General features: G+C 51.3%; 1 protein-coding gene across 2 annotated transcripts; it reads left to right on the forward strand.

Moving 5' to 3' along the window:
* The first annotated feature begins 2,078 nt into the window (after positions 1 to 2,078).
* On the forward strand, positions 2,079 to 11,498 carry Chrnb2 (cholinergic receptor nicotinic beta 2 subunit). 2 transcript variants are annotated; one of them, XM_021658704.2, is made up of 6 exons: positions 2,082 to 2,530; positions 3,633 to 3,778; positions 3,950 to 3,994; positions 4,501 to 4,610; positions 5,344 to 6,316; positions 9,650 to 11,498. In XM_021658704.2, exons 1-6 carry the CDS (start codon positions 2,467 to 2,469, stop codon positions 9,818 to 9,820), a joined length of 1,509 nt encoding a protein of 502 aa, XP_021514379.1. In that variant the 5' UTR covers positions 2,082 to 2,466; the 3' UTR covers positions 9,821 to 11,498. The 2 variants fall into 2 exon arrangements, with proteins under 2 accessions (XP_060248195.1, XP_021514379.1); XM_060392212.1 differs by lacking the exon at positions 3,950 to 3,994 and having other exon boundaries at positions 2,079 to 2,530.
* The last annotated feature ends 830 nt before the right edge of the window (positions 11,499 to 12,328 follow it).

A 12,328-nucleotide genomic window follows, 5' to 3' on the forward strand; every position in this document is an offset into this window, starting at 1 on the left:
GTCACTGGTTGGTTATCTCAGTGGACTCCTTCCTTGCCAAGCTAGAAGTAAACTTGATGTAAAAATTGAAGATTGGAGAAGATAGCATAAAGGCAGAGGTGTAGAGGCTACCTGGACAGGCAAAAACAGGCTCAGGCTTTAGACAACTGAGTCTAAGCCCCTCTCCAAACCTGTCATTTAGATGATCAGTACCTCACCCCCAGTTGGTCATCCATAAGGCAAGTGAATGCTCCACCCCCCCAAGCCTGTCATATAGAAAGTAGGTGATGTAGAAGTCTGTCATCCAGAAGGCAATGAATGGGTCCCTGAGTCTGTCATTTAAAAAGTGAGCGGCCTTCAGTCTGTCGTCAGGAAAAGAATAAGTACTCCAGGAGGTTTATCAACAGAAGACACTGCCAGCCTTCCTCAACTATGTTGCATCTACTGGAGATGCTATCTTGGGAGTGTGGAATACCTGTAATCTAGCCTTGTCCTGTGATTCATCTCCACTTTCATTTCTGTCCTTTCCAGGCCCTGTTGTCTTTCCTGCTCCCAGCTTCCAGTTTCCATCTGTGTCTTTCCTAGAGCAGTCATCACAGTGTCTAGTAATCTGCTATCAGTGTGGTCTCTTTAATAACTGAAACTAAGTCTTTTTGATCATTGCCTTCTCTGCTCCAAACAATCCAGAGCTCAAAGGATATACTCAACATGTGTTGATCTAAATTGTTGAAGACAGATCTAACCCTTCAGCCTTTCCCCAAGTGGTGTGACTGCTCACACTCCTTGGCTTCTTTCTAGGCTTCACTTCCTGGTGTTCAGATCTTTCTGAAGAAATCACTACACATGCCCAGACCCTGCAATGCCCTGCCCTGCATCTGTGGTTTAGATTTACATCCACTCCCACATGCACTATGGTTGCTTCCCTCCCTGTCATCTTGGCACCTTTCCTGTGCTTTGCTGCCTTTTCCCCTTCAAGCTCTTCCCCATGCCCTTTTCCTCGAATGCTGGCGATTGAATTCAGTTCTTTGCTAGGCAAGCACTCTGTGACCAAGCTGCATCGCTATCCCTGGATTCCTCAAATCTGGGCATTTGTTAAATAAGCTGCTTATGCCCAAGATATGTCTGTCATATATTACCATTTACCATTAAGCTCTCATTTTAAGCCAGGCCCTCTGCTAGTTCATATTCTAGTTAGAAAGGCACTGGCTACTATACAAGGATTTCATTCCAGAAGAGTTGAACAAGGTACCTAACTCAATCTTTAGTCAGTCATGGCTTCCCTGAGGATCTGAAATTCCTGAATACACTCAAGTTTAAGCAGAAGATGGTTAGGTGCAATGGGGTGATAAAGGAGCTAACAAGAACTACATGTTTAAAAGGCCAAGGGCTGGGAGGGGTTAAATATTCAAGGATCTTAAAGACATTACCAATAGCTGGAGCGTGGACCCGAGAAGCAGGCATTGATGAAATGAAACGAAGCCTTACTATCTGCTAAGTCTGCTTCAGACAGGAATCTTTGTGGTTGAAAGTGACCACTGATCCACTAAGAAAAAAGAGGTCCTTTATGGGCTCAGTAGCTAAAAGTTCAGGGCTTTCAAGATCAAAGATGTCATTGAATTTTGACACCTCTCTCATCTTTGCTCTCTTTTGTGTTAGCTTCATTCTTTGTGAAATGGTCCCCTGATCTCCCCAGAACACAGACGACGACCACAGTGGAAGGGACCACTGATATCCGTTGTTTATGCATATCTCAGAACCTTCAAGGCTACCTTCTCTTCAGGAGTCTACACCTTCCTAGCTTAGATTCCCCTAGAGATCCTGGCCCTGTTGGAGCTTAAGAGGCCAGTGAAGGAACTGGATTCCAAAACTCCGAAGCAATTTACTTTTTAAAACTAGCTAGCTCCCTGCTTCCTGCTTCTTTGTCCAAGGTCTTAACATTTATACTCTCTGCCGCATCCTTAGCTTTCCAGAAGAGCAGAATCATTAGTTTGCTTGGGCAAGAACGTAAAAGAGGACAGAAACGCCCTCAACTCACCTCACACTCAAAGACAGCCCTGACCTACTTGTCTTCCTCCACTCCTGCTCCCTCCCAGCCGTGCTCAAACCTCTCTAGGTCATGCCCCAATTTGGAGGCATTTAGAACTCCGAGCAGTGGGTCGCTTTCGCCTCATTCACACCCCACCTAGGCAGGTCCATCAAAGAGCACCCTATCCAGGGACCACCTTTTTTTCCCTGGGATTCCGCGCTTCCGCCTCCGGGGCGGAGACTTCCTCCCCTTGCAGTCCCAGTTGTGTTCCCTGGAAGAGCAGGCAGGACGGGCGAGAAGCCAGGTCCTCCTCGGGTTCCAGGAACTGCCGCGCAGTGAGCGCTTCAGCCCTGGGGGCCGCAAGCCCCACCTGGGTGCAGGCGGCTGCGCGGCTTCAGCACCACGGACAGCGCTCCTTCCGCAGCCCTGGTGTCAGCGAGGCCACGCGCTATGCTGACGGCATGGCCTGGCGCTCCAGCTCTACGGTGTTGCTGCTCGGCTTCGCCCTCCTTTGGCTGTGCTCAGGTAAGAACTGGCCTGCCTGGCTCCACTGCCTCAGCTAGTGGATCAAGACGCCAAGCTCTGTCACCCCTGCCGGGACAAAGGCGAACCGAGGAATTCTCTAGCGGCGGAGGAGCCTGCGGGGGTGGGGGTGGGGGGTGGGGGAGAGACTCCAGGATGGGCACCCAGCATCTGGAAAACTGATCTGAAAGGAAGCCCCAGGCGCAGGCGCAGACCACAGGCTAGGGAGAGGTGGAAACCTGACTATTTATTGTAGGGAGGAAGCAAATGAGCACAAAGAGGACGGAAGGAGAGGATCCTGAGATGACAAGAGGGTTGAGATAGTGTCGGACTTCTTATGACCTGGGTTAACACCGTCCTCTAAGCTCCTGTCATTTCCCACCCTCCTCATTGGGGCCCTGATTTGGTTCACTCTACAGAGAGGGACAAGGCTGGAAGAGGAGAGCACTGACTTCCCACTTCTTGTAGGATGGGACAGAAAACTTGGAAGAGGAGGGCATGCCAGACTGAGGGTGAAGGAGGCACTCTGCGGGGAGCTCAAAGCCGGCGCTTGTGCAGAGTCACAGAAGGAGAGGGATGAGGAAAGGAGCCAGTACAGGCACCCTACAGTAGAATGAACTTTCCCCTCCTTAATGACAGCACAAGAGGCTGGGTCCCTGCACCCACAGGCCAGGCAGCCCCAAAATTCTGTTCCAACCCACGGGGGCAGAGATCTCAAGCCTTGTCCTTTTGAGACCTTTTGGGGAAAACAGGTCCCCATTAATCCTTGCAGAGTGGCTGGTTAGTCTAGAGGTGTCTCTCTAGAGCTGCTTGGAGTTGTGGTGTGGTCTCAGAGAGGGTCTTACCTGTGAAAGTCAGCCTGTGGTTGACTTTCTGCCCCGGAGGCAGAAGCTCGGGATCCCAGGGGGGGAAAATGTGGTCCCTGGGTAGGGAGCTCTTTGATGGACCACAGGGTTCATAACCAAATAGTGTAATACCCTTAAGCACAGGGCTGTAAGAGGTTAGGACTTCCAGGCTAAGCTGGTTGGTCGGGGACTCCACTCCCTGAGTAGGTGGACCTTTCTGAGCCCTTCTGCGTACTCATTTCCTGCCTTTCCTCGCCCAGGGGTTTTGGCTACCGACACAGAGGAGCGATTAGTGGAGCATCTCCTGGATCCCTCTCGCTACAACAAACTCATTCGCCCAGCTACTAATGGCTCTGAGCTGGTGACTGTGCAGCTCATGGTATCACTGGCTCAGCTCATCAGTGTGGTGAGTGTGGGTCTCTGTCTAGCTACAGAAGTCAGCCCAGCCAGAAAGGTTTAATACTTGAGTTTACTCCTTAGGTGCTTCCAGGGTGGGAGGGACCTTAATAGGGTGGTGACAGATCTGAGGACTTGGTGGGGAAGGCACCTTTTCAGCAGCTGCCCTGTTTCCCTGCAGCATGAGCGGGAGCAGATCATGACCACCAACGTCTGGCTGACCCAGGTCAGTGCTCTTGCCTTCCCAAGTCCCTCCCCTCTTATCATCTCCTTCAGAGAGGAGTTCTGAATGGTTGAAATGAATCCCTGCTTGGGCCATTCACCAGCACTGTGATTAATTAATTTAGAGTGTACTCTCACTGTGCAGTCCTGACCCGGTACTCACTGTGTGGAACAGGCTGATCTTGAACTCACAGAGATCTGCCTGTCTCTGCCTTAGTAGGACTGGGACTAAAGGGATTTACTTTCATACCTGTTCAATTCTGTGATTTTAAATGTATTAAACACTCCCAAGATTCATTTTCACATCTGTAAAATGTAAAGTCTAATAACCTGGCTTAGCTGTGCAAACTAAATGAAGATGCATTGTCATGTGACCTATGTCTAGGCAGAGAAGTCACTGTGTAGAGAAGGCTGACTAGCCAGAGGAGTTTTCTTTTGTCCCTTTCTTTGGCTTTGGGCCCTTTTGAGGGCTAGAGGTTAGTACTGCCTTGTTCTCTCTCTCTTCCCCAGGAGTGGGAAGATTACCGCCTCACATGGAAACCTGAGGACTTCGACAATATGAAGAAAGTCCGGCTCCCTTCTAAACACATCTGGCTCCCAGATGTGGTTCTATACAACAAGTAGGTGACCCTGGAGCAATAGGAAAGTCAGAGAGGACCACAGGTGTGCTTGGGAGGGGATGACATCATGGTGGGAATACAGCAGGAACATGCTGTTGTGAGAGGGAGGGCCCTTTCCCCCAGCAGGATGTAGGCAGACAGACCCAACTAGCGGAGTGCAGTGTGGACAGCATGGTGACCTGGTCCTTGACTAGCCCCTCCCAGCTACTTAGATTGACAGCATTTGGAGCTGGGGTAGGGACGTTAAAGACTGGCAGTTCTCAGTGCCCAGCTTGATTCAAGGATGGGCACTTCTGGAAGGCTGGGTGGTGACTGAGTTTCACCGAGATTCTGTTCTGTCTCCTTCAGTGAGTCTTCTTACCTAAGGTACAAAACTCTTAACCGATAGGATTGCGCCTGCACCCCTTCATTGCTTGAGGCTCCTTGCTCTGGCCTCTCTGGCTCCCTCACCTCTATGTGGGACAGGTCCCCATGCCAGCACCTCCTCCCACCCCGACCCTGCATCATTCTCTTCTACCTCTGTTGGGACACACACGTCTCCTGAGCAGGACACCCATTCTTATCCCATTCTTACACCCATTCTTATCCCCAAACTATGCATATCTCCATCCTCAGCCCCGTTCTGGGCAAGCTCGATGTAGTAGAAGTTCACGCTCAGCCTGGGCTCTTCTTCTGGGTTGCTGAATGGGCTGGAGACGCTTAAGCCAAGACTAACTGCTCCATTCCTTGGCAGTGCGGACGGCATGTACGAGGTATCCTTCTACTCCAACGCTGTGGTCTCCTATGACGGCAGCATCTTTTGGTTACCACCTGCCATCTATAAGAGCGCATGCAAGATTGAGGTGAAGCACTTCCCATTTGACCAGCAGAACTGCACCATGAAGTTTCGATCCTGGACCTACGACCGCACCGAGATCGACCTGGTACTCAAAAGTGACGTGGCCAGCCTGGACGACTTCACACCCAGTGGGGAGTGGGACATCATTGCACTGCCAGGCCGGCGCAACGAGAACCCAGATGACTCCACCTACGTGGACATCACCTATGACTTCATCATTCGTCGCAAACCGCTTTTCTACACCATCAACCTCATCATCCCCTGCGTACTCATCACCTCGCTGGCCATCCTGGTCTTCTACCTGCCGTCAGACTGTGGGGAGAAGATGACACTCTGCATCTCTGTGCTGCTGGCGCTCACAGTCTTCCTGCTGCTCATCTCCAAGATCGTGCCTCCCACCTCCCTTGACGTACCACTGGTGGGAAAGTACCTCATGTTTACCATGGTGCTAGTCACCTTCTCCATCGTCACTAGCGTGTGTGTGCTCAATGTGCACCACCGCTCGCCCACCACGCACACCATGGCACCCTGGGTCAAGGTGGTCTTCCTGGAGAAGCTGCCCACCCTGCTCTTCCTGCAGCAGCCACGCCACCGCTGTGCACGGCAGCGCCTGCGCTTGAGGAGGCGCCAGCGCGAGCGTGAGGGCGCAGGGACACTTTTCTTCCGTGAGGGCCCTGCGGCTGACCCATGCACCTGCTTTGTCAACCCCGCATCAGTGCAAGGCTTGGCTGGGGCGTTCCGGGCTGAGCCCACACCTGGAGCCGGCCCCGGGCGCTCGGTGGGGCCATGCAGCTGCGGCCTCCGGGAGGCAGTGGATGGCGTACGCTTCATTGCAGACCATATGCGAAGCGAGGATGACGACCAGAGTGTGAGTACCAGGTGTGAGAAAGGCATGCTGGGAGCAGGGGCCCCTGTGTGCTGGGGGTAGGTGTCACTGAGGGTCACAAAGCAAGGACACAGGGGAGAGGCAGCGTGAGTGAGATGAACTCTGTAGGGTAGACTTGCTTGACTTCCTTGAGCCTGTACCAGATGACCTTGTGGTTCCCTGAGGAAGAGTCAGCTGGAGCATCATCAGGAAAAGGAGGGAAAGGTTCTTTTGGGTTTGAAGGTGTCACCGAGTTTCCCCCTGTAGTTCACATGAGCACATCCAAGTTGTTAATGCACTGCTCTTGGTGCAAATGAAGATGAGTCCTTGTGGGCCACAGAGCAGGCAAAATTGAGGACAGTGATGAGAAAGGAAAGTTTAGAGGTTCCATGGGGCTGATCCCAGTGGAGAGAGCAGAATTTAAAATCAATATCCCATTCCTACTGTCCTGGGCCTTGAAAAAAGTCTAATGAAATATTTATAAAGATGGGGTGGGTAGAGGGCGAGGCTCCCTAGATTCCTCTCCCCCTCTTCCTGCACATGGAGCGTCTGGCCTTTTCTGCAGTCTTCCCAGAAGGATATTCCTTGAGATTGAGCCAGGACTTGGGGGAAGGTGCACTGGGTTAGCATCCTGCCCCCTATTTTAAGGACCATCTGGCCTGCTATGAGATCAATGTTCTAAGCCAAGGCTCAGCTGTTGCCATAGTGACCAGCAAGGTTTCCTCTGGGACTCTGACATTCCTGCTGGGAAAGGATGGAGGCAGGCACTGTGGTTTGTGTTGGGAGCTGAGCTCAGACATCCTTTCCCTGGATAGCAGAGAAGCCTAAGACGGAGTGCACCTTCCAGCTCAGGGGAAAGGAGAGAGGCTGAGATTGAAGGCGAGGCAGCTGGAGCTCATTGGAGGACTCAGCAGCTGCTGCAGTACAGCGTCTAAGCCTACATGTCAAGGCAGGTGCTGAAAGTGCAGTGACCTACTTGGATGCCTCAGAGGCATCTAGAACGCAACACATCCCCAAACCAGATCTACACCCCCAACCTGGCCCAACTTGCCCCTACTTTCTCTGCCCAGTAGTAAAGGGCATCACTATGGGCTGGGCAGTTCAGACTGAAGCCTGAGGTGATCCTTTCCCACTCTTTCTTACTCCCCATCATTGAAGTCATCAAAAGCCTGGCTTTGTGAGCAACACCTCTGCAGAGATTCCCTGCTTTGTCCTTTTCCTATCCCCTTCACACTAACACCCTGGTCCTTGGGCCCCTATCGGCTCCTGTGTAGACCAGGGCATTCTCTCCCAACTGGCCCTCCGTTCAGCTTCTATGCTACAGTTAAATAGCCTGTGTCCCCAGGCTGGTGACACTGTCCCCTTGCTTGGGTCACTGACTCATCACTCAGTTGTCTCAAGCAAGCCAGCTCTCTCCTGCCCTCCAGGCTTCACATCTGGGTTCCTCCACCTGGAGCAACTTTTGTATTAGTTACTTTTCTCATTGTGACAGCATTGTTGTTACAAAAATCCTGACAAAAGAAGACTGGGGGAAGCAGGGTTTGTTCTGTGCATAATTTGAGTTTATAGTGGGGAAGGTAGTAGCAGGAGCTGGTGGGTCCTCTCTCCTACAGTCAGGAAGCAGGGAATGGTGACTGCTGATGTTCAGTTAACTTTTTTCTTTTCTCTTCTCTTCTGGGACCCTAATACCTGGAATAGCGCTGCCTATCTCAATTAATCTAATCTAGAAAAATTCCTCCATAGACTTGCTCAGGTCTGTTTCCATGGTGATTTTAAATCTCATTAAGCTAACAATATTAAGCTTTCTCTTTTCTCTTTTTTTTTTCCTAAGAACAAAACCAAAAAATCTGTTATTGTTATTAACTTTTCTCTGTTATTTAACAGTTAAACATGTAACCTTTTATTGCAAACACTTCAGTGTGTCTCTCCTGAAGAATAGGGATGGTGTCTAGTGACTCAGCTTCAGAGCTGGGAATGTGGCTCAGTGGTAGAGTCATAGTTAGCATGTAAAAGATCCCGAGCCCCCACTGCAACCAACAACCAACCGAGATAACAACAACGAAGTGCCTGGGTCCAAAGAGCAAATTCTGGAAACAGCATCGACACTTACCACCATACAGTCCACACTCAATCTTTTCCAGTTGTCCTGGTAACAACATTCTTAGGATCACCATCCTTAGACCTAAGATCCCAGGTTGCATTTAGTTTCAAGCCTCATTGGTGCCCTTCCTCAGTGTTGCCTTTCATAGGATAAACAGTTTGAAGGGGACAGGCCAGGTGAGGGCTTTTCTGCTGGCTTTGCCTGACCATGTCTTGAGCATGGACCTGAAACAGGGCTTCCTTCCTTCCCATCTTGCTCTAACTGTCATCTTCTGGGTAAGCTTTTCCGGGCCACTCTGCCCCTCCTGTCCTCCTTCTGTCTCTCCTGTCCTCCACTCCCTCTCAAGGTGTACTCTTTGGTTTATTGTCTGTCTTCCAAAGAGTGCTCTACACTTGGCTGTGCCCCATGCGTTGCAGGGTGCTGGGCATGTTGCAAGCCCAACTGTGACTTCAGTGAGTGAGTTTGGTTGTCAGCTACATAAGTTGCACAGTCGCCTTCTCCCTATCCTGTGAACTGGCTGGGCCCCAGAGAAACGTACAAAGACCAGACTCAGTCTTGAAGAGAAACTGTAGATGGTTCTCAAAGCCCATGGGCCGTTATTAGATTTCTGACTGATGTTTTAACATGTGGGCTCCACCCTCTGGGCCTCTGAGCAGGAGTGATGCTTTTGGAGGGGTGCCTCAAGCTATCATGAAAGCAGAGCCTCAGAGGCAGCAGCTCTCGATTACTGAGCACTGTCTCAGATGCTAGGGTTCCTCTCATGCAGGAGTTTGCAGTTTGGTGGAGGGTTAAACATCCAGATGAAACTATATGGCCTAGTGTAAGTACTGTGAGATGGCAAGTGCTGAGAAAACAAAAGGAGTGGGAATGCCTTCAATTGTTTAGTGAATAAACAATTAGGCAATTAGGGCTTTGAAATATACATAGGAGTTTATCAGGTTTTTGGTTTTTTTTATTTTTAAAGGAAGCGAGAGAACTAAAAACACGTGTTGGAATTTTTATTAAATCTGAATTTTGGTGTGTGGGAGGCAATAGGAAGTAGGCTTCTCTTTGTTATGGGTAGGTTTGAGTAGGCTGTGAGGGCAGGAGAGGCTTTTAAAGCAGGCAGGGTCAGAGCTGGGAAAGGTTGTTCTGGGTTTGCTGAGGGAGAGGAGTGGAGTATGTGGCAGGGAATCTCCTGCCCCTTTCCGCATCATGAGACTGATATCTAGGCCAACTTCATTTCCTCCATCCAGGTGAGGGAGGACTGGAAATATGTTGCTATGGTGATCGACCGCCTGTTCCTCTGGATCTTTGTCTTCGTCTGTGTCTTTGGCACCATCGGCATGTTCCTGCAGCCTCTCTTCCAGAACTACACTGCCTCCACCTTCCTCCACCCTGACCGCTCAGCTCCCAGCTCCAAGTGAGGCTCACTCATCTGTAGCTCCTCGCCCCGTGCCCCCTGGGGTTCAGTAGTGTTGGGTGGAGGATGGATCTGTCCCCACTCCGCTGACACCCTGCTTCGCCCCTTCATTCCCACACAGCCCTCCAGCCTGGAGGCTGGGCTAGCTGCCTCAGTGTTCAAGCACCCTCCTTCCCCTCTGAGCTAATTCAGGCAGTAGTGTTAATGGTGAGGGCCAAGGCTGGCAAGTAGAGCCATCCGTCCTGAGGAGGGGGTTGGAGAAGGGACCAAGAAAGGGACAGAGTTGCCTTCAAGTCATGGAAGAAGAGAAGAAGATTCTCCAGTCAGGCTGACCAGTCCTGGTCTGGTCAGTGATTGTGTCCACTTAAGTGGACAGCAGCTGGTCTGCAAGGACTTGCACTTTTCGGGATCCTCCTGAGAGCTCCTAGTCTCCTGGGGAGTTTGAGTTCAGTCTTATAGCCTGTGCCTGGGCAGGGTTTGGGGGCTCCAGAGCCCAGGTCCAAGTTCCCTTCTGCCAGTGCAGAACTTTGTGCCCCTAGGTTTTCCTCTCCTTCCTTTCTCACTTGGGAAAGGTGAGGTGTTAAAGAAGCCTTTGAAGGTCATGAGCTGGGTGAGAAGTCTAGGCTCACAGCATCAGAAGAACTTTGACACTGCTGGTTTCCAGTGGAAGCCATGTTACGGAGTTGGAACAGGCCTGGAAGGTGAGCCCCTTCCTCCTTGCCCCAAGGTCACAGACTGCTTGAAGGACACAAGCGACAGACATCTCAACTGTGCCTCAGTGTGTTTCCTAGCTATCAGGTAGCTCATGGGCATCTCTGCTTGGTGGCAGGAGAGACCTCCTTCTACTAGAACAGGAAATTCCAGGTTGCCTGCATGAGGCCTTCCCTCTCCCTCCATAAACTTCCAGGCCCAGAGAAAGCAACCGGAGTTATAAGCAGCACCTGGACAGGTGTTGCCCCTGTAGAGGGTAGCACCAGTGCAGGCTGCTCAGCCTCTGGGGACCCACCAGCTGCTGATGTGACTACCCTTGACTTTACTACCTCCTGTAACTGGCTGTTGTCTGAATTAGTCACTGGCCAGGCCCAGAAAGGTCAGTGAGCAGTTTGTCCAACTCCTTTCCACATCCTGTTGAACTTATCGGGCAAACAGTGCCTACCTTAGAACATGCTGTCAGCATTTGCACAGTGGAAACAGAGGTAGGCAGGGCTGTAATGGGTGGAAAGGACCCATGTGTGTGATGGGTCACAGGGCAGTGCTGCTCCCACCATTTATGGTGCAGCCTTTGGAGGAAGACTGCAATGGGGGAGGGGTGGAAGGAAGCCATGGTGTATCAGGACATCATGAACCCTGGAGGATACTGGGAGGCTTTGGGGAAACTCAGTCCCTGCCATTTCAGGGACTTCTGTCTCTACCTTCAGTGATGTTGGGAAGCTCCTTGCTATGTGGAGCTAGCTGTCTCTGGAGAGAATCAGGTACCTGATTTGGTGAGCCTAGATGGGAACTTGGGACAGGGTTGCATGGGCGTGGCAGTGAAGAAAGGAGCTGGGGATTTCCAGCCAAGCTAAGTTGCAGTAACCGCCTGCCTTTGCCTAGAAAGCTGGCCCACAGGCTCCCTGCCTCTGTGGAGACCTACAAGTCTGGAGCAGCTGGTGCCAAGAGTGCAGAAAGCAGACAGGACACAGGACCCTCCAGATGGTTCTTTTGGGGAAGACTGAAGGACACAGGACCCTCCAGATGGTTCTTTTGGGGAAGACTGAAGGGGAAGGGAAGGACTTCCTTGTAAGGAACAAAGATACCAAGGGACTGGCCACTGTGCCCACGCTATGGGACTGTGCCTCTCACAGTCCTGCAAGGATGCTCCTGAGACCAGGAGCAGCAGACCATGACTTCCAGAGTGCCCAGTGCCTGCTCCCTGCCTGCCACCATGGCCTTTGGACAGGTGGGAGATGTCCCAGGCAGGAAAGCAAGGGCCTTTAGAGCCTTCTCTGAATTGTTCCTCCAAGAAGAGTGAAATAGTTGCTGTTGCCCTCTGCTCCCAGGCAGAAGTGGCTGTTGAGCCCCACTTATATCGGCAGCTTCCCACTCACCAACCCCAATTGGTCAGAACAAGTGGCACTTTGTAGTAATTATCCCATCATGTCTGAAGCCTGTCAGTGTGCTGGTCACATGCTTCCCATAGGACTAAAACTTTGGGAACTGGTAGGACAACTCACCCCCTACCTTTAATGCACTCATCTCTAAACTGTCCTAGACACGTCTTTGTCTTCCCTCCTGGAGTATTTGCAATGGTCCACATGCCCCTCCCTAAACCTACTCCCCCATAGCTGGACTCATTTCTCTTAAAATTGTTTCTGAGTATGTCTTGTGACTTTGTTGTTTGCGGGGAAGGGACTAACCCTTCCAGACCAGAATGGCAGACACAGAAGGGGAGAACGCTGAAGAATCCCTGCTCCTGGGAGAGAGGCACTGCAAAAGGCAGCTGTGTTGCCAGTCAAGTGTTATCTGCTTCACT

Source organism: Meriones unguiculatus, chromosome 1 (genome assembly GCF_030254825.1).
Source record: "Meriones unguiculatus strain TT.TT164.6M chromosome 1, Bangor_MerUng_6.1, whole genome shotgun sequence".
NCBI lineage: Eukaryota > Metazoa > Chordata > Mammalia > Rodentia > Muridae > Meriones > Meriones unguiculatus.